General features: G+C 43.5%; 2 protein-coding genes across 2 annotated transcripts; one reads left to right on the forward strand and one right to left on the reverse strand.

Moving 5' to 3' along the window:
- Positions 1-202: 202 nt before the first annotated feature.
- On the forward strand, positions 203-5,812 carry rbm28 (RNA binding motif protein 28). The gene is made up of 20 exons (XM_076142320.1): positions 203-524; positions 613-759; positions 840-994; positions 1,211-1,286; positions 1,381-1,473; positions 1,608-1,679; positions 1,915-2,023; positions 2,112-2,365; positions 2,454-2,517; positions 2,625-2,734; positions 2,818-2,891; positions 2,969-3,107; positions 3,231-3,295; positions 3,395-3,553; positions 3,741-3,890; positions 4,049-4,123; positions 4,215-4,341; positions 4,501-4,639; positions 4,943-5,051; positions 5,434-5,812. The coding sequence occupies exons 1-20, from the start codon at positions 407-409 to the stop codon at positions 5,563-5,565; spliced, it is 2,367 nt and encodes a 788-aa protein (XP_075998435.1). The 5' UTR covers positions 203-406; the 3' UTR covers positions 5,566-5,812.
- A 306-nt stretch (positions 5,813-6,118) lies between these two features.
- LOC142992051 (leptin-like) lies at positions 6,119-7,824 on the reverse strand. Its single transcript, XM_076142321.1, has 3 exons — positions 7,751-7,824; positions 7,042-7,244; positions 6,119-6,926 (listed from the first exon to the last, which is right to left on the reverse strand). Exons 1-3 carry the CDS (start codon positions 7,788-7,790, stop codon positions 6,591-6,593), a joined length of 579 nt encoding a protein of 192 aa, XP_075998436.1. The 5' UTR covers positions 7,791-7,824; the 3' UTR covers positions 6,119-6,590.
- Between the last annotated feature and the right edge of the window lie 11,020 nt (positions 7,825-18,844).

The following is an 18,844-nucleotide window of genomic DNA, read 5'->3' on the forward strand; positions in this document are numbered from 1 at the left end:
TCTAAAAGACCTACCGAATAAAAGTAAAGTCCTGTCAAAATGTCAAAAAGTTACAATTAGAACACTGGAAACATTAAAACTACATTAAAACACTGAAAACATAAACATGTCCAGATTCATCCGGGCCAGTAGGTGGCGATATGCACTTTTTATGTTTTTTTTTTTTTTTTTACGTCATCATAGGGGCGGGGCGGCTCTCTGACAGTTTCCGGTAATTTTTCCAGCATGGTTGCTCTCACGTAAACACGCGACTAGTTGCTCCTTTCAAGAATCGAATGAAATTCTTTTCCAACACGCACTCATGTTATTGCGTTTTCTTGTGATATCTGAACACGAACCTTCACAGCTGTTCCTCTAACAGTTTCGACCTCAGTTGGTGAGGCAGTGGGCATTAGCATTAGCTAGCATGCCAGCGCAGACCATATTCGTCGGCTCCTTGCCAGCTTCAGCTTCAAATCAACGCCTGGAGGAGATTTTCTCCGAAGTTGGTCCGGTTAAACAGTGTTTCGTGGTCAAGGAGAAAGGTGAGACTATTACTGACAGCGTAGGCGGTAAATGTGGTAAATGTTGTACTGTATTGGCTGAAATAACCCACCGTTGTTTACGAACCAGGCGCAGAAAAATGCCGGGGCTTTGGATATGTCACCTTCGCCATGGAGGAGGACGCACAGCGAGCCATGAGCGACATAAAGGAGTACGACGGACAGAGGATATCTCTGTCGGTGGCCAAGAAGAAGATGAAAGACAAGAAGAAAGCAGGTGCGTGTTCAGGCTTGATTTCCCAAACACTTGCAGTAGAGAGCTCATACGGAGTGCATTACCTCATGTCTACCTTCCAGCACCCACAGAGTCTGCAGCAGCACCCACAGAGTCTGCAGCAGCAGCACCCACAGAGCCTGCAGCAGCACCCAAGCAGCAGACCGAGCAGAAATCTAAAGGACTTCGGAAAAACACGCTGAAGGCTCGACTCATCATCAGGAACCTCAGTTTTAAGGTGTGACATGTAGGGGCAAAATCATGAGCATGAATACCCAGACTCTAAAATCTGATTGCATGCTGTAGCTTTAATCCCTTGGATAGGAGCCCGAACAGAAAGATTTGTCCTCTTTAGTTAACCTACAAATTAAGAGATATGCTGGTGATTCCATCCACAAAGTGTTTAGGCAAACTTGCTTTCTGATCTAAAGCACAATAATATCTTATCTTGTAGTGTTCAGAAGATGAGCTGAAGCAAACTCTGTCCAAGTTTGGAACAGTTCTGGAGGCCAAAATTCCTCTTAAACCCGGTAAGGTTTACTGTTTTATCTGTTTTAACATTCAGGTGAACCAAACAATGTTTTGAATTGTGGATTGGCTCATTCCTATTTTGTCTTTGCACAGATGGGAAGATGCGAGGATTTGCGTTTGCCCAGTTTAAAACTGTCGCCGAAGCCGGAAAGGCGCTAAACGCCTTGAACCTGAAGGAGATAAAAGGTTAGTGAGTGAGACGTTGGCGTGAGAAGCGCCGCTGATTGTCGGTGTCTGGCTTAACGGCAGCGACCGTCGTTCAGTTTGTAGAATGTGACTGCGAGGTGAGTGTTTGAAGGCTGTTTTCTGTTCATCAACAGGTCGACAGGTCGCGATCGACTGGGCCGTACCGAAGGACAAGTTTGTTGCCACACAACCGTCTACTAGTGCAGGTAACATCTACATAAGATACATCGTCTAAACCAGCGCTGCTCATTAACCAGAAGGAGACCCTTATATTCTACGTTTTTGCCTCCAAAGACTCACATAAGTCCCATGTAGAACTGAGACAAACGGAGCGGTGCATCATGAGGCAGGAGATGAGATCCAAAATGAGTTGGCAGTAAAAGTTCAGTGAAATCATCATCATCATCATCATCATCAATACAGTTTTGTTTTCCCCAACAGTAATTAAGAACACAGAGAAAGAGAGTGCAAACCAGCCACCCACCCAAAGTGACTCTGAGGAAGAGGAGGAGGAGGAGGAGGAGAAACAAGAAGCACGTCCGAAGAAAAAGTGAGGAGCTGAAATCTCTCTGCCTCCGTTCAGCTGTTGTATTTGTGACAGAATGGCTGGTAGACTGATGGTGAACTGTTTCACACAGAGTCATTTCAAAGCCAGCCGTGCAGCAGAAGGTGTTAGATGATGAAGATGATAGCGACGCTCAAGACAGTGGGGAGGAGGAGGAGGACGACAAAGAGGAGGAAGAGGATGATGCGTCTCAGGAGGGAGAGGATGATGACAAAAATAGTCTTGATTCAAATGATGACGACGACGACAACGACGATGAGGACGACGACGATGATGATGAGGATGATGAGGACGACGACGACGACGACGAGGAGAATGAAAAACTGGGTATAATTTTCTACGATTTCAATGAATGTACTTCTTTGTTATGTGTTAAAAGTTAGTTACATAGTTTGGTCTGCTACTTTTTATTTAGAGAGGAAGAAATCCTTGAAGAACTTACCGTCAGACGTGAATGAGGGCAGAACGATCTTCATCAGGTTGGTAGTTCTCCTGCTTTTGTTTACCTCCAGCTCCTGTGTTTCTACTCGATTCTTCCTCATTGCTGTGTTTGTGTGTGCCCCCCCCCCCCCCCCCGCTCATTAAGGAACCTGTCCTTTGACACTGAGGAAGAAGGCCTTGAGGAGGTTCTTCTGCGCTATGGAGAAGTTAACTACATAAAGGTTGTTCTCCACCCGGACACGGACCACTCTAAAGGTCGGTAACGGTGCTTCCGTCAAAACGCACATTCCCGTCTTCGTGTAGGGATTCATCGTGAGTTTTTTGTTCCCCTCTCCCAGGTTGTGCATTTGCTCAGTTTAAGACGAAAGAGGCAGCGGACAAGTGCATGGCTGCCTCAGAGGACGAGAGCGAGGTAAAATGCCGTCCAACACGCCTGAGGCTTTACGTGCCGTAATTTGCAGTTCTTCTAACCTCGGGTGTTTGATGTAGGATGGAGGCATCCGCGTGGACGGGAGGAAGCTGTTGATCGTGGCAGCAGTGACCAGGGACGACGCTGCCAAGCTGAAGATTAAGAAAACAGCGAAAGTAGAGACGGGCACCAGGAACCTGTACCTGGCCAGAGAGGGCTGTGAGTAAAACCAGAACATTCTCTATCTGTCTGATACGTACATTACAGCATCTGGCTAGTTTGGTTCTCACAGTCCCTTCCTAAGTCAGTCTTTCCATTTCATCCTCTTCCGGCTCCACTCAGTGATCCGCGCAGGAACCAAGGCAGCGGAGGGCGTACCTGAGGCGGACATGACCAAGAGGACCAGAGTAAGTTCCTCCCTCGGCAACGCGTTCGGCTGCACAAGGTGGAAAAGAAAGATTTCCCAATGATGACGCCCTCCTGTGTTCTGCTTTGCTCCCTCTTAGTTCGAAGAGATGAAGAGGACTAAGCTCCGGGACATCGGCGTGTTTGTGTCCAAGACGCGTTTGTGTGTCCATAACCTGCCCAAGTCGGTGGACAATAAGAAACTGAAAGCTCTCTGCCTTCAAGCAGTGAAAGGAAGCAAAGGAGTCTTTGTCACCGAGGTGAGACGCAAACTGAGACGCACCTCGCCCCCCCGGACTTGATTTTCCTCTGCACTTTGTTGGAAAGACGTGGCAGTGTTCATGGGCTGTGCCAGCTTGCCTCTCTTTGGCCATTAGGGGGCGACGTTGGTCTTTTTCTCTGCAGAGGCCTCACCGCTTTGTGCATATCTGCTCTTTCCCTTTGTAGTGCAGGGTGATGTATGACAGGAAGCCGCAGAAGGGTCAGGCGATGGGACAGTCGCTAGGTTACGGCTTTGTCCAATTCCGCGATCATGAACATGCGCTCGGCACACTTCGCTTCCTCAACAATAACCCCGACATCTTCGGCTCACACAAGGTAAATGTCTGCATTGCTTTAGTCACTGCAGTTATTGAGTTATTTGTTTTTACTGTTTTTTGCGTCCTTGATTTAGAAAATGTACATTTTATCTTTCCTGGGGATCAGACAGTTTTGAGTGGCTGATATATTTCTCTTCCTTACTTGTCATCCTGCAGAGGCCGATAGTTGAATTCTCCCTGGAGGATTCAAGGAAACTTAAAATAAAAGAAATGCGACACCAAAACAACAAGGTGCGTGCCTACTTATTGATTGTGTTTGTCTTAAACTATTGTTGCTTTTGTTTTTTGAATGGAAATCAATCTCGTGCGCATGCTTTCCCAGAATTTCTCCCAAAATAGGCCTTCAAAAGGAATGAGCCCTCAATCTCAGGCACCTGCAGCTGAAAAAGGCCCAAACAAAGGAGGAATGAAACCATCATCCTCATTCCAGCCTGCAAGACAGGAGAGAGGTATGCATGCTTACTCTCCATTTAGTTTTTTGGTGTTTATTTCCTAAAGTGAGCGCATACTGTATAAGGAAGTTTAATTGGATCGCAATGTTATATTTCTTTTTTCTGTTGTACATTAACATACTGGCCTTTCTCTTGACTCTTCTGTGTTCTCTGCAGCTCCTCCTCAGGCCCAGAAGTCAGGCAGAAACTTCTCCGGCTTCCAGACCAACCCTGAAGTGGAACATGTAGATTTGAAAGACGGAAAGAAACGCAGAAAGGTTCTGCCTCTGCCGACCCACCGAGGCCCCAAGATCAGGTGGAATAATATTTCATGTCCTAGCCTTGTTTAATTTCCACTGTGCATAAGCCAGTCAATCAATGCATGAATCATTTTGAAAAGCAAACTAAATGTAAAACAGTTTGAAATAATCTGACGAGGACAAACTCATCAACAACAAAGTAGTTTCCCCTACACAGTAAGAATTGTTGTAACCCGACTCCAGCTGTTACTGGCGTTACTGCCGTCTTCTGGTAACCCATCATTTACAAACCCACCACAGCACTAGCGTGCAGGTGTTCCAGGCTTCATTTGCACATTGTGACCTCATGCCTTTTACAGGATGCGTGATAAAGGAAAGCAGCAAGCGCCGCCGCCCAAGAAGCCAAGGAACGCTTACAGCAGGAAGGATCGGCAGAGACAGCAGAAGCCCAAACAGCACCGAGCCCAGGTACATACGTGTTCAATGGCAACAGATTTTTTGGGACTAACACCAGCTGTTAAATTTACCAAATGGAATTCAAGAGAAGCATTTGGCAAATTTAACAGCTGTTTTTTAGGTATGAAGAGAATGAGAATGTAATGAAGCTTGTGTACTTGGTAGAGTAGCCTCCAGTATTGTTTCACTTTAGGTTTTCATATTTTATGTTTTTATGATAACCCTTTCTACTACAACTTCCAAAAACCAAACACAATGCTTTGGAGTTGTATTTCCAGAGACTGCAGCGCACACACAATCGGAAATCACAATGTCTTGACAGGCAGAGTAATACAGAGGATGTAAGATTAAATGCACGCAAAGGTTTTTATTTTGTGTTGTTTTTTTTACCCAGAATGTTAAAGCAGCAAAGGGGCACCGGGGTGGCGATCGCTTCGACAGCCTGGTGGAGCAGTACAAGAAGAAACTGATGGGCAACGGCGACAAGAACGCCGCTCTCAAAAGAAACAAGTGGTTCGATAGTTAACTTTGTGTGTGTGTGAGTGTGTGAGAGAGTGAGTGACGATGGAAGTGTGTGGAAGAGCAGCATTTACAATAAGGACACAGTGTAAACAACAGGTGGCAGCAAATAGTTCCATATTTAACATACTGAGGTCTCTGAATCGTTAGTACAGTGGTGCTAAATATTTTTGTATGAGAGTTTGTTAAATGTTAATTTCCTGAGTTTATCTTATTGTTTAAGATTATGCTGTTAATTATTTTGCGGGAATAAATTCCATATTTTCATGATGTGGTTTCCTGTAAATGTGTTTTTAATTAAAAAAAACAAATTAACTACAAAACAATTCAACTTGTGTTTTGTGTAATAAATGGAAAACATCTCATGTGTGTCTGTCACTTTGTTATGTCGGTGACATTGCATCAATTTTATACAGCTTATAAGTTAATCATAAACCGATGACACCATGTAAACACAGGTGTTCAAATCCGTCATCCCACACAGATAACATATTAACCTGAGCTACGTGCATTTTGTAGCTTTAAGCCATTGCGCAACACTTACAAGCACATATTTCCAAAATATTTTATTAAAATACATGTATACATATTTGCAATCCACAGGTTACAAAAATGTTGGCCGCTGTACAAAAATACACTATATGGAACGGATATAAATATTGTGAAAGTGTTGCACTTTACCCTTCCTGGTTCCCTCTGTCCCACGCTTTGCCTTTGACATTTCTTTGAGTTTGTCTGACTGACATCAAATTCCATGAATGAACATGCAGCCCCTCACCTTGGCTCTATCTCTGTTCTCTTGGTATTGTGCCAGCCAACGAGGAGCTGAAATGTTCCTGGTATTTGTATAAATATTGCTATGGAAAATACCAAAAAAAAAAAAATATATATAAATAAATATAAATTCAAGTACATATCCTTCAACTTTGCAAGAATTAACACTGGTCAATGGTGTCAGGGTGCAAACTCTGTTTGCTTAGCACATCTGGGTTTCAGACCAGTGACAATATCAGATTTTCTGATGCCAGGGTGTCAACACGTCTCCAGGTTATCCAGTTTCTTCAGTAACTGCTTGAGGAACTCGTTCAGTCCTGAGAGAGCCTCTCTGCTCACGGTGTGAATGAACTCTTTTTGGCTCTGCAGCTGTGTCAGGCGGCCCTGCACTGGGGGCTTTGAGAGCAGCTCGCTGCAGTGACGCAGCCTCCAGTTCTTCAGGTACCCTGCCAATGAAGAGACTTCCTGCTTCACCTGGGAGAGCCCCTCGAGGCTGTCTGAGATCAGGCTCTCATAACCCTCCAGGACCGCCACTATGGAGGAAAGTCCACCCAGATCATCAGCAGGTGGACTGATAGTCACGCCAGCAGGTACCTGCAGCCAGAGGGAGAGAGAGAGAGAGATTACTAATAATTCCAAAAAAATCAACCAGTGTGATCGTTCCAGATTCTCTACAGGTTGTGTAACTGTACAAATATCTAATTATTACCTGAAGGTATGTGTCTATCTTCCACACCAGCTGTTCAGCTGCCCTCTTGACTTTTGATCTCATGATCACTGTGTCTCCTGACAGAGGAGCTGCAGTGCTCAGACTGATAATCTGCAGCAGAGAGAACATGGCCAGGACCAGGATGTTGACCATATTAGTACTGTATCTCTGGATGTGCATAATTCCAAATAGCCCTGGTATCCCTGGGAGAAAGAAGACATTAGAAATGATCAGAGATTATGTAACACAAGTTATTTTTCCTGTTATGTTATCTTGCTATTTAGTTTCCCCTGAGCCTGTGTCATCACCCTAAAATATCCACCATGACTTCATAGCCGCATTTCATCATTTTCATCATTTCATCACCTTTTTCTAGCAACTTACACTGTATGTTTGTTCATGCCAGTAAATACTTGTGCAAAGGACATCTGTGAAGTTCTGTGTAATCAGTACAAAGATCGATGAGTTTGGCTAACACTAACTGGTCTGCTGCGCTTCACACTTCTGTTTAAGGCTGTTTAAGGAATAGACTAATGCTTCTATGACTTAATAAAGTAATACAAAGATGACACAAAATCAAAACAAACATCACCACAAGCACAGCTGAAATGGAGAGAGTCCTGATGTGAATATAATCATGAGATGGTGAAACAAATCAAAGTCAACTAAAGGTGCAGGACAGTGAGATAGAGAGTAGAAGTGACCTTACCTCTGCTGATCTGTGAGTGTGTGCCCCTGTTAGGCTCCATCAGGACATCTTATAGTAGAGGGCTGTTGACTCACCGCTTACTCACTTCTCTCCGACCCCCCCCCCCCCCCCCCCCCGCCCCCCCATCCACCCCCTCAATTACCTCTCCCCCACCTCACCCACACCAAATCCTCTTGTCTAGTATATAGATTGATCAAGTCAGTTTATTTAGTGTACACAATGACACACACAAGTTACAGAGAGCAAGTAAAAACAAACAACAAACATGTTTATGTGTTTTTATTTGACCTCAGCACGCATTAAACTCTGTCTGAAACCATATTTTTTGATGCATTAATGGAAATAATCCTCATCCTCATTCCCCCTGCCAAGGCTGTGTTTTAGCCTCAGTTTGTGTGTGTGTGACAGCAACAGTTCATTGACAGATGTTTATGAGATTTTGTGGCAATGTCGCTGGAGAGGACCATTCAGACTGCTTGTCCCACGTTAGCACTAGGTTACCACTAGATGGTAACAGAGATAAAGGACAGTACAGCTGGCCTTCCAACCAAATCATTCGTTACCGGAGGATCAAGATCGCTTAGATCTGGAGCGGGTTGTCAGCAAATACATTTACAAACAGGAATATTAATATTAATATTAATTTGGGCAGTAGTTGAGCAGCTAACGTAGCTACAAATATACAACTATATCCGTCATCTCGAAGTACAGAAGTACAAACCATTTTAATGTACTGCTGCAGAGGCCCATCCAGAACAGTTCTGCCATTATCAAATCATTAATTTCCATTACTAATTTATAAAACAACAATTCATGAATAATACAACATACAGCGATAGCACTCAAGTTACTATAGATTGATTTCAACTGGATCTATTATCACTATTCAACCAATACGCAACACAGTGTGTATCTGTTCATCACATCTGAAAGTGTGAATCAAACATATAAATTAAGGCTTCTAATTAAGGGATCTAATCCTCTAAAAAGAAATCTATATCTCAGTGACATTATAATAAATAGTCACATAATGTATGAACTTTAAAATGCAGATAAATGATCACAGCTGTGCGACACAGTTACAGGCCTAGAGTTTTATCAATATGCTAAATAAATTCTCTGCCATTTAAATTGCTCTTCTTGGATAAGTGTTTCATTTTTCATACAAATTTTTTTGGAGCTGGCTCCTGTTGTTGCTCTGCTACGAAAGGAGGCAGAGTGGAGGCGCTTCACACATTTTTACTACTCTGAGGAGAGAAGAGGTCAGAGATGCCACATGTCTTTCTGGAAGAGGGAGGTCTGCGTCCACAGAGACGAAAACAGGAGCGTAATGGCCCCTCATGGTCATTTACAGTAAAGACTCAATAGTGTTCTGTTAACATTACCTCCTTCACAGGCTCATACATGCATCAGTGCACACGCATACAATGGCCTCATGAAGTTGGTACCAGATGTCGAACACGATTAAAGAGAATTGTGATAAGATGTTGGGAAAATCAAAAAAGGGCTGGATTCTGGGAAACATGGATGACAGCCCAGCTGAATTTTCAACTGGAACGGGAAGTGTATTTGTCATGAGGTAAATTACATAAATGAAGTTTCCAAGTGTTATTAATAGTTTCAGAAGTGTGTTTTCACCAGAAACAGCAAGTTTCTTTTTTCATCACACACAGAAACAATTTCCCTGACATCTGGGATGAATCAAAGCTTCCTGTTGCTCCAGTTTTGCCTGCCAGTATGTGAAATCACAGGACACATGATTGCAAACGTTTTTAACAGTCGGACCACAATTCAACGTTTTTCTTCATTCTACCAATTACTAAGGTCCTAGTTGTTATCCATTATAGAGAGTTTTCGCTGTGTTGGATCAGCAAAAATCACACAAACACACAAAGAGAGCGAGTGACTCAAAAGTGTTTCTTCCCTGCCAGACAGGGAGGTTAGGTTCGTTTATGAAACTGCTTGTTTGATCCACACTGCTCAGCATGAACAAATGACCAAAGATACACATTGGAGCTTTAATGGATCATTTTGAAACAGCTTGTTGTGATAAACTATTTGAGCTTTATGAGATGTTGGGTGGTTTTACTTTTGGAGACCCAGACCTGCTGAATCAGGACAACACAAGGACAAGAGGGTGTCACCTCCTGGAGCCTGATGGAATGCTGCAAAGCCTCATTCATAATTCATGAGGACTTTGAGTCACGTGACTTATGGGATATACGTATGACACATGCGTCACATCCACAGCAGGAATGAAATTGTATGAAATGATATGAGCACATGAACACCACACATTTACAGAAGATAGACACATTACAGACATATCTATTAATGATTTCATAGCAGAATGGATTTAATGATCTTAGCAGTTACTGACATCATCCTGCCTGCTGAGCCTTGTTTAACAAGGGATCATGTTTCTTGTCCAGGGGCAGCACGGAAACCAGGAATTCTACTCAGCAAGACACTGAGTGACTCACAGGAATGACGGGAATTCAAATGCAGTGAGCCTAGATGTGCTGCCATTCCGGAAGGTGCTCCGCTCTAACCCCCGACCCCGAGTAATGTTAACACTATTAAAACGCAACTGAAAAGGCCTGAACCAGCTTTTTACGCGCTACGGGGATGCAGAGGGATAACACAGCGCCAATCAAAGGGCTTGGAGCTCCATGGTAGCCGAAATGGAAACATGTGATCCATGACAAAACACACAATACAGAGCAAATTCCTCACTTTCATGGCAAAGTTGAAATATTTCAGGTTTCGTTTCACTGCAGCTTCTCCAGCTGTGGTAATATGAGGAATCTTCTTTATTTCAGTGAGTATTGAATAGCACGTTTTCAGCGCACACACTTCTGCTGTGTAAGGTCTAAGATTGCATTTAAAGTAAATATGTCCTCAGTATACACTTGCCTTTGTATTTTGATTCTAGATACATGATTTAACCCTTTGGTGACTGTGCCAATAGTTTTGGATTGCGTATGAAAGCACAAACTCTTGCCTTCATATCATCTTGGAAATCGTCTTACGTACGAGATGAGATGCTGCTGCTTCATGACTCATGTCACATGCTCGGATTTTGACATAAACAATGACTTGGAGCGTCAGTGGCCACAGCAGAGGCCCCCTGAAGCTTTGCTGATTATTTATTTCAACATTTGGCCTGTTTGCACTGGTTTTTGTACCATGTTCTTGGTTTATTCATTTAGATTTTATATCTTCACAATAGTTAATAGACTGAGACATTATGGATACTTTCACAACCAAAATATTATTATTTTGTAAGATTTTTGAACATTTGTGACCATTGTGTCACTGGCTTTGTGTTTCTGGTGTGTGTGTGTGAGTGTGTGTGTGTGTGAGTGAGTGAGGGGAGGTTAATTGAATGTATTGTTTTCTATATGAGATATTATTTTATCTGCTTATACTTGGTGGTACGTGGTTTGATGGCCGTCACAGGGGTCACACAAACAGCTGAGGCACGACAACAACCAACATTATTTAGAAAGAAGAGGTCCTGAGTGACAAGTGAAACCATATTCATAAGGAATACACTCTTTATTGTACATATACAAGCTTTATGGAGGGGAAACTTCAAGCATTTACAGTAATACCAGTAAAGTATATAGTCTCAGTGACATTCCTGTCATCATGTACAGTGTAATAATGAATAAGGTGATTCAAGACTGAGCATGAGGTCAACTGACAAGCAGATGAAGACAAATCCCTCTTCTGAAACCAGGTGTCGTTCCCTGAGGTCGATACGTCACAGCCATGTCTGTGGAGAAGCAGTTAGTGAGCATCTACTGGAGGGCTGAACACACACGTTATGTGAAGGATAAAACAAAACACAAACACAGAACACTGGAGGATTTGGGATACTCTACCAAAAAGAATGAAGGAACTGATCAGTCAAGATAATTATATTAGAGTCAGTAACAGTAATTGGCACCAGAACATAACAGAGACTCTCTGTCTCGTTCTGTGTGTGTGTGTGTGTGTGTGTGTGTGTGTGTGTGTGAGAGAGAGAGAGAGAGAGAGAGAAAGAGAGAGAGAGAGAGAGAGAGAGAGTGAGAGAGAGAGAGACAGACAGAGAGATAGCTACATAGAGAGATGTGTGTGTGTGTGTGTGTGTGTGTGTGTGTGAGAGAGAGAGAGACCTTTACAGGATGGAAAATTTCCTTAATGATGTACAAAATTGGCTAAACGTTCATCTGTTCACTCAGCTTGTTATTTTTTCCTGTTTTGCACAATACACAAAAAAACATGTTGGAATCCTGTGCAAATCGGAAATGACTGGTTCTGAGACATTCCTGGTTTTATGAGAGTAGATGTATTCACAGGAGCTGAGTGTTTTTTCTTCTTCTTCTTCTTCTTCTTCTTCTTCTTTTTCTTCTTCTTCTTCTTCTTCTAAATAACTGTCGTATCGTTTCACTCACTCATGACACATTGTTTTGATACCACAAGAACAGCATCATCAAGACCAAAATAGCCAAACGTGTCTTTGAGAGATTTGGTCAAAAATCCTGTAGCAATGCTGCCCCCTACCGGACAAAATATTCCGTGCATGCCACGGAACAATCTCATCCAAATCAAATTGATTGGTGCAAAGGTTTTCCACACTGACTGACGAGAATCAGAAACCTGCAGTGTGTTCGTTTCATTTGAGCCTCCTAATGAAAGAACTCTTTCAACCTCACATGCAGGCTGAATTCAGTTCATTTGCCGGTTTGAGTAGAAAAGCAGCAGTGATCTAGATTCCTGGATTAGAAACACTGAGGAACTGGGAGATATGACATTTCAGTGATATTCATTTGTTGAGAAAAGACTGCAAAGCTAGAAAACAGTGCCAAGACACAAGACACACACAAAGACACCATTACAGGAAACTATACAGGACACAATATTACACTAAATGACACTATATATCACTGTTATCTCTGTTTCCTGGGGGTTCACAGTTGTATGTACTCACACTTCAGCTATTAACTAATTGAGATCGACCATCACACTGTATAAATTGACCCCAAAGGTCAAAGAAGACTTTTGTTGAGATGGTCTTGGATGGAAGGATCCACCGCAGATGCTTTTTGGGGTAAGGGCTTCCTGGATAGACATTTGACAGCAAGCCCAGACCGCAAAAAGACCTGAAGAGAACCAGAATGTTCATCTGAAAGCAGACACACAGTAGCTCCAGCATCTGAAACACACAATCACAGATCCATGAGGCTTAAACATGAATTTGCAGGCAAAGTCAGTAAAATATTTGGACTAAATCTTTATACTGCTGGGTGTAAAATGTTTTCAAATGTAGCAACACAGGCCTGAAGAAGTTAGGTTTGTGTATGGGAACCTTCATGAAAATGGTCAATCATCAGAAATCAAAGAATATGTATGAGTCTTACATACATGCTGTAGTCAATCCTCTTCTCGGAGTTTTACATTCACAGTGTAAGTATGATTAACAATGTACTTGATTTTGACTAACTGATGTATTCTGTGTGTGAAAGGGCAGCATACACACACCATGCATGGTGGCAGACTGATGATCACGTGCATCAGTCTCTAATCATTTGCCTAATAATAATTAGTGATCATTTAAACCAGCAGTTGGATGGGAGAAGTAAATCACACACATAAGTCACACACACACACACACAAAACTTCCTCAAGCCATCCTCATCAACTTAGCATTATTAATTATTTAATTCCGTACTCCTAATTGGACAGGAAAAAAACAATCCAGGATTCCCCCCATAGGATAATAATCACTTGCAGCCCGGAATGATTGTGGTAAGACTCGTGTAATACTGATTTGTGCTTCCAGTAAATTCCTCTCCATCTGTGGTTCTCCTTCGTGCTCCTGGAGTGCTACAGTGTCCCAGCACTCCCTGCTCCTCAAACACATTAGATCAGCTCAATCTGTGTTTTCACTTCATCAAGAGCTTCGGACTTGAGAACCAACTCCTCTACACAGTTTGCTTTCATCACACCCTGACATTGAATGCATGTCAGAAGCGCAATTATTGATCGCTGCACCTCAAATACAGATGAAATCATAGTGGTGTGTCATTTTAGTGCAATTTAAAGCCAAAATATGATTAGTAACTTAAAAGTCTATGATGGGATGTGATTTCCCAGAGCATGGTGGGATATCCCATGTGTTTCGAATGTAAGAAATGAATCAAGTGCAGTTAGTCAATATGGAAAGGTGTGAGAATAAATACAATTTATATGAAAAGGTCGAGGGCCATAGAAGAGGCTTGTGAGGACGTCTTTGCTCTCACATCCGCCATGATGCCACTGATGACAATACAGATGATGTGGAACATAAATACTATTAAGATATAAATACAATTATGCATTTAGATATGAGGATATACGTTTTACGATATTTTCCCCAGCACATCTTAACCAAGAGACAGACGGCTGAAAACACAATACACATAACATAACACAGACAGGTCAGATAGCAAAACTTAAATATTTAAACTGTTGAGGTTATAATGGATTGGAAGTATAACATGCGCACAAACACACACACACACACACACACACACACACACACACACACACACACACACACACACACACACACACACACACACACACACACACACAACCAGAGGATAGACGCAGAATCTCTTGGGTTACTCTGTGAGCTGCTATTGCCAAACGATGATGGTACAGGCGGCAGTGCGGACCTGAGGGAGCACACCACACTTGATGAGCTTCATGTGAGCTGTCCGTGGTTCTGAAAACCCCTCACACACACACACACACACGCGCGCGCACGCACGCACGCACACACACACACACACACACACACACACACACACACACACACGCCACCCCTGCCGGTAAACGCCCTAAATCCCACCCGACCCAACGCACCCCCCCCCTTCACGACACTCTGCGTGTGTGTGTGTGAGAGAGAGAGAGAGAGAGAGAGAGAGAGAGAGAGAGAGAGAGAGAGAGAGAGAGAGAGAGAGAGAGAGAGAGAGAGAGAGAGAGAGCAGCAGCATCGTCTTATTGAACGCAACATGCATCCGTTACGGGTTTTTGTTGCGTTTAGTGGGCTTCACAGTCCATTTACGCTGCCTGCGCGCGCGTCACCTGGCCATCTTACTTCCCTCTGAAACATAACCTTCCCTCTGAGACGGCTGAGCAAAAACACACATGGCCAATAACACACCCGACACACACACACACTGGATTATGAACTTTTACTGTGGGAGTTATACCACGGCCGAATTCCCAAAGTTTGGGAAAAATAGGAGTAGGAATTGCCACGCATCACCACCATTTGGCTGCTGTGGCTGCGCGCGGCGGGCAGGTCGCCGAGCCGCGAGCGATCATGACGCGCGCGGTCAAGAGATACAATAACGAGATTCCCGGTCGCAGCCACAAAGATCCCGATCGTCAATTTACAACATCTGCATCACGAAAACAGGATCGAGTGAGAATAAATTGCAATAATATTGTATATAATGCTTTTGGTTGCGATGACATGTGAAGATGAGGGAGAATGGAGAAGGTGCTCGTTACCTCTGTGCGTAGATGCGAGCGCTCGGAATTGGTCGAGATTGTTAAATAAAAGCCCTAAGAGGGAGAGAACAGAAACATAAAATGCAAGTAAAACAGATTATAATCACAAATAAAGCTAATGACAGAGAGACAGCCAGCACCATAGTGTTCTACGCAGGGAAAACAACACAATACGAGCGCACAACCAAAGAGCACACGGAGAACAAACAGCACACATCATCAAATCTACACAGATAAATGTTGTCGAAAATGTTATTCCATAAGACTATTCACTGGAAGGCATCATCCCACAGACGCGCTGTGGATGTGGAGAGAAAAAGCAGTCATATACACACCTCCCTTACTACCGCTGATGCTCGAAGGGTTGGGGCGACGTGATGCCACTGTAAACATTTTCATTTCTGCATTTAATTCACGTCTATTTTCGATGCATTCTGAGGAATATACTTCCATTTTGTACTCGTTTCCATCCTTTCTGTAGGAAATACTGCAAAAGCCCCAAATGGAAGCCACTCAATTCCTCCAGTCTGCGATTGACCCGCATTGACGTCATTGCGTCATTAGGTCTCCCCTGGAAACACGGGGCTCCCAAAAATAGCAACACATTAATTCAGCCTGCGCTGGGGTTGGCTTGGCGGGGGTGACTATTTGTATCAATCCATAACCCCTCCTCTGATTCTAAGCAATACCACAGTTCTCTCTCTCTCTCTCTCTCTCTCTCTCTCTCTCTCTCTCTCTCTCTCTCTCTCTCAAGGACGAGATGATCACGACTCAGGGCTATTTTTGGAAAGAGAAAGAGAGAGAGAGAGAGAGAGAGAGAGAGATAGAGGTGGTGGGGGTGGGGGTGGGGCTGGGAGGGAGAGGAGGATGGTGGTGGTAGTGGTGGTGTTGGTTGGGGTTTGGGGGGGGGGGGGGGGGGGGATAGTTGGGTGTGACAAGAGATATCCGCACCCACCCTGCTCACCTCTCTGCTGGCTGTGCCCATGAAACAGAAACAGCACCACAAGGATAAAAATAGCCAAAAAAAACAAAACGGTTATAATGTCCAGCCGGCAAAGGCAAAAAAGACCCTAAACCCAGATAACTAGCATCAAACACTGACCCCCCCTCTCCCCCTCCCCCTCCCCCACCCACATCCACAGCCCATCACTGTAAGGCAAGACATTCATTCATCCATCCACCCATTCAGTCATCCGTTCACTGATTTGACCGGGATTAGAGTGCCAGAGAGGCCCACTCCGCTGGCTGCAAGGTCAGTTTATACTCCTGCAGAACCCAGTTACAAATATGCTGGATGGCCACTGAAATGTGTCTCTGGAAGCCCCAAATCCTTCAACATTCACAGAGCGGATAGAGGAGTGAAGCATACAACCGTCCTCTTGTTTTGTTGTATCCATTAATTCAGCCGTATCACAAAATGATAAGCGTGAAGACAAATGTGGCAAACGGTTGACAATGACATTTGTTTACGATGCACAGGCGTTCTTTTAATATATGATTGATAACGACACTTCACGAAACAAATGCTATTCAAATCAAATCATCAATCAGAATCAAACTTAAAAACAGAATAATGGTAAATACGGTTCAATCAATGTTAGGTATTTTTGTCTAAATGTGGAACATCATGTATAAAGGCCTTATTGTCCAATGCAAGTAGTGTCATTATGCTGCTCTATGTTGATAAACTATGAGCCCTCAAGTGTTGTTCTTAAACTACTGATGCCATCTACTGGTTATTTAAGAGACCTGCGCACAAAGGAATGAAATAAATAAATAACTAAAAAGTTGCATCATCCTTGAGACAACGCGGGTAAGAGCCTTTCTTTGGCCCCCTTAACCTGGTGGTGCAGTTTGGTATTACACATCTGCTCCATTTGGGTAAACGGTGGGTTTTGAAAGATAATCTGCATCCCTCTGCTGTATCTACAATCGCCCAGCCAATCAATTAATGGATATTATTACTTTCAATATCTATGTTTTCTATTATAATATGTAGACGGATCATTGTTGCATCTTTTAAATGTTAAGCAAACATCAGCAGACATATAAGAGAAGAGAGGGATTTGAGAGTATTTTGACACCAGTGCAATGGCTTTTATCCCCAGCAGGTGGCAGGAGGGAGCCCTGTCTGGGCGCAAACCTGTTGCAGTGCAGCTCATGTAAACCTTTTTAGTATGAAGTTGTCAAACAGGAGCCCATCAAGCTGTAAATAACGTCTTTCTTAGATATGCAGGCTCGTTTATCTGCTTTAGACGTCTCTGGCAAACTGAGCACTGCGGCCCATAAAGCAGGGTCGGTCCTCTCTCTCTCTCTCTCTCTCTCTCTCTCTCTCTCTGTGTAAGAGGAAAGAGGAGGATTTGAAATGATTCTCTTCACTCATTTACATTTGAACACCCACATTCCATAAGCAATTGCCCACACAGTAATTACAACTTTCACCATGAATACAAGATCTATAAGTCACATAAGTCTAATCTTTCCAGCTCATCTCTCACTGATGTTTGTCTATTCTTATCCCAGCTCTGGGGACTCATCATGAGCCGAGCAGGGAGAGAAACTCTAGATGTTTTGGTATATTACAGTGCTGATTGAAACCAAAATTGCCCGTCTTGGTGATCAATTTCGTAGGCTTTTAGTGTGTTTTTAATTGCACCACTTTGTGCCCATATGGTTCAAATATAACACAGTAGGGTACCTTGGGAGACATCAGTGGAATCGCCTTGGGAGAAAATAACAGCGGCAATATCTATCCCCAGCCACAGAAATTAAGAGCAGACGCTGGCATCCATTACTGCTCCTGACGGTAAGCAGTTTAGCTCAGCCTGCTGTAAATCACCACCACTGGAGACGCACGCTCTGCACTGACTTTATGTGTGGTTTTATCTGCACATATTCCTGATTTATCAGCTGTTCCTTTTTGGCAAGGGATAATGGTACCACAGCTTCACCTGGTGGAGCGCCCCTGCACTAAAGAATTTATTGATTTTTTCACTAGAGCAAGCTATTCTTTGCATACAGTAGGAGGTTTTGATGTTTGTCCTGCACTGAAAGGGTGTGTGTCTCTTTAACAGCTTTGTAAAGGCACTGCGGGGAGACATAGACTAGTTCATTTTCAATTAGCTAGAGACTCACATTAACTGAAGATATTAAAGAGGAGAGTAATGCTGTTGTACAAGCCAATAGTCTGTGAAGGCTGGATTCTGCTGAGCCTGCGTTGTGTACACGCAACGCACAGACACTAACACACACAAACCCGCGTACACATTTGCTTAGCTCAGTGCTCCTCAACACCATTTCCCCCAATCCATGTTCAGTTGGGGACACACTTGTCATGCAGTCAAAAGCATTTATTGTCGAAGCGGCTGTGCAGTTGTACATGTTCTGCTCACTGGGTTGCTCCCTGCAGGATTCCAGGCAGCGTGCTGAGGATTCCATGGGGAACACCATCAACCCCCCAACGGCATCTAAGAAAACCCAACACTTCATCTGGATGTGAGATACGGAGGACTTCATTCCGCAGACCAACCTGCAGAGTCATAC

This window comes from Genypterus blacodes, unplaced genomic scaffold, assembly GCF_046128005.1.
Source record: "Genypterus blacodes isolate CSIRO-AG114 ecotype Tasmania unplaced genomic scaffold, CSIRO-AGI_Gbla_v1 ptg000021l_1, whole genome shotgun sequence".
Classification (NCBI taxonomy): domain Eukaryota; kingdom Metazoa; phylum Chordata; class Actinopteri; order Ophidiiformes; family Ophidiidae; genus Genypterus; species Genypterus blacodes.

What these genes read in the sequence shown, in the direction of transcription:
- rbm28 (XM_076142320.1), top strand. Translation starts at nt 407, where the DNA reads ATGCCAGCGCAGACCATATTCGTCGGCTCCTTGCCAGCTTCAGCTTCA. An exon ending in CGAGGAGAATGAAAAACTGG is followed by an intron (nt 2,366 to 2,453) that starts GTATAATTTTCT and finishes CTTTTTATTTAG; the next exon opens with AGAGGAAGAAATCCTTGAAG. An exon ending in ACATCTTCGGCTCACACAAG is followed by an intron (nt 3,891 to 4,048) that starts GTAAATGTCTGC and finishes GTCATCCTGCAG; the next exon opens with AGGCCGATAGTTGAATTCTC.
- LOC142992051 (XM_076142321.1), bottom strand. Translation starts at nt 7,790, where the DNA reads ATGGAGCCTAACAGGGGCACACACTCACAGATCAGCAGAG. An exon ending in ACACTCACAGATCAGCAGAG is followed by an intron (nt 7,245 to 7,750) that starts GTAAGGTCACTT and finishes TCTTTCTCCCAG; the next exon opens with GGATACCAGGGCTATTTGGA. An exon ending in AGATAGACACATACCTTCAG is followed by an intron (nt 6,927 to 7,041) that starts GTAATAATTAGA and finishes CTCTGGCTGCAG; the next exon opens with GTACCTGCTGGCGTGACTAT.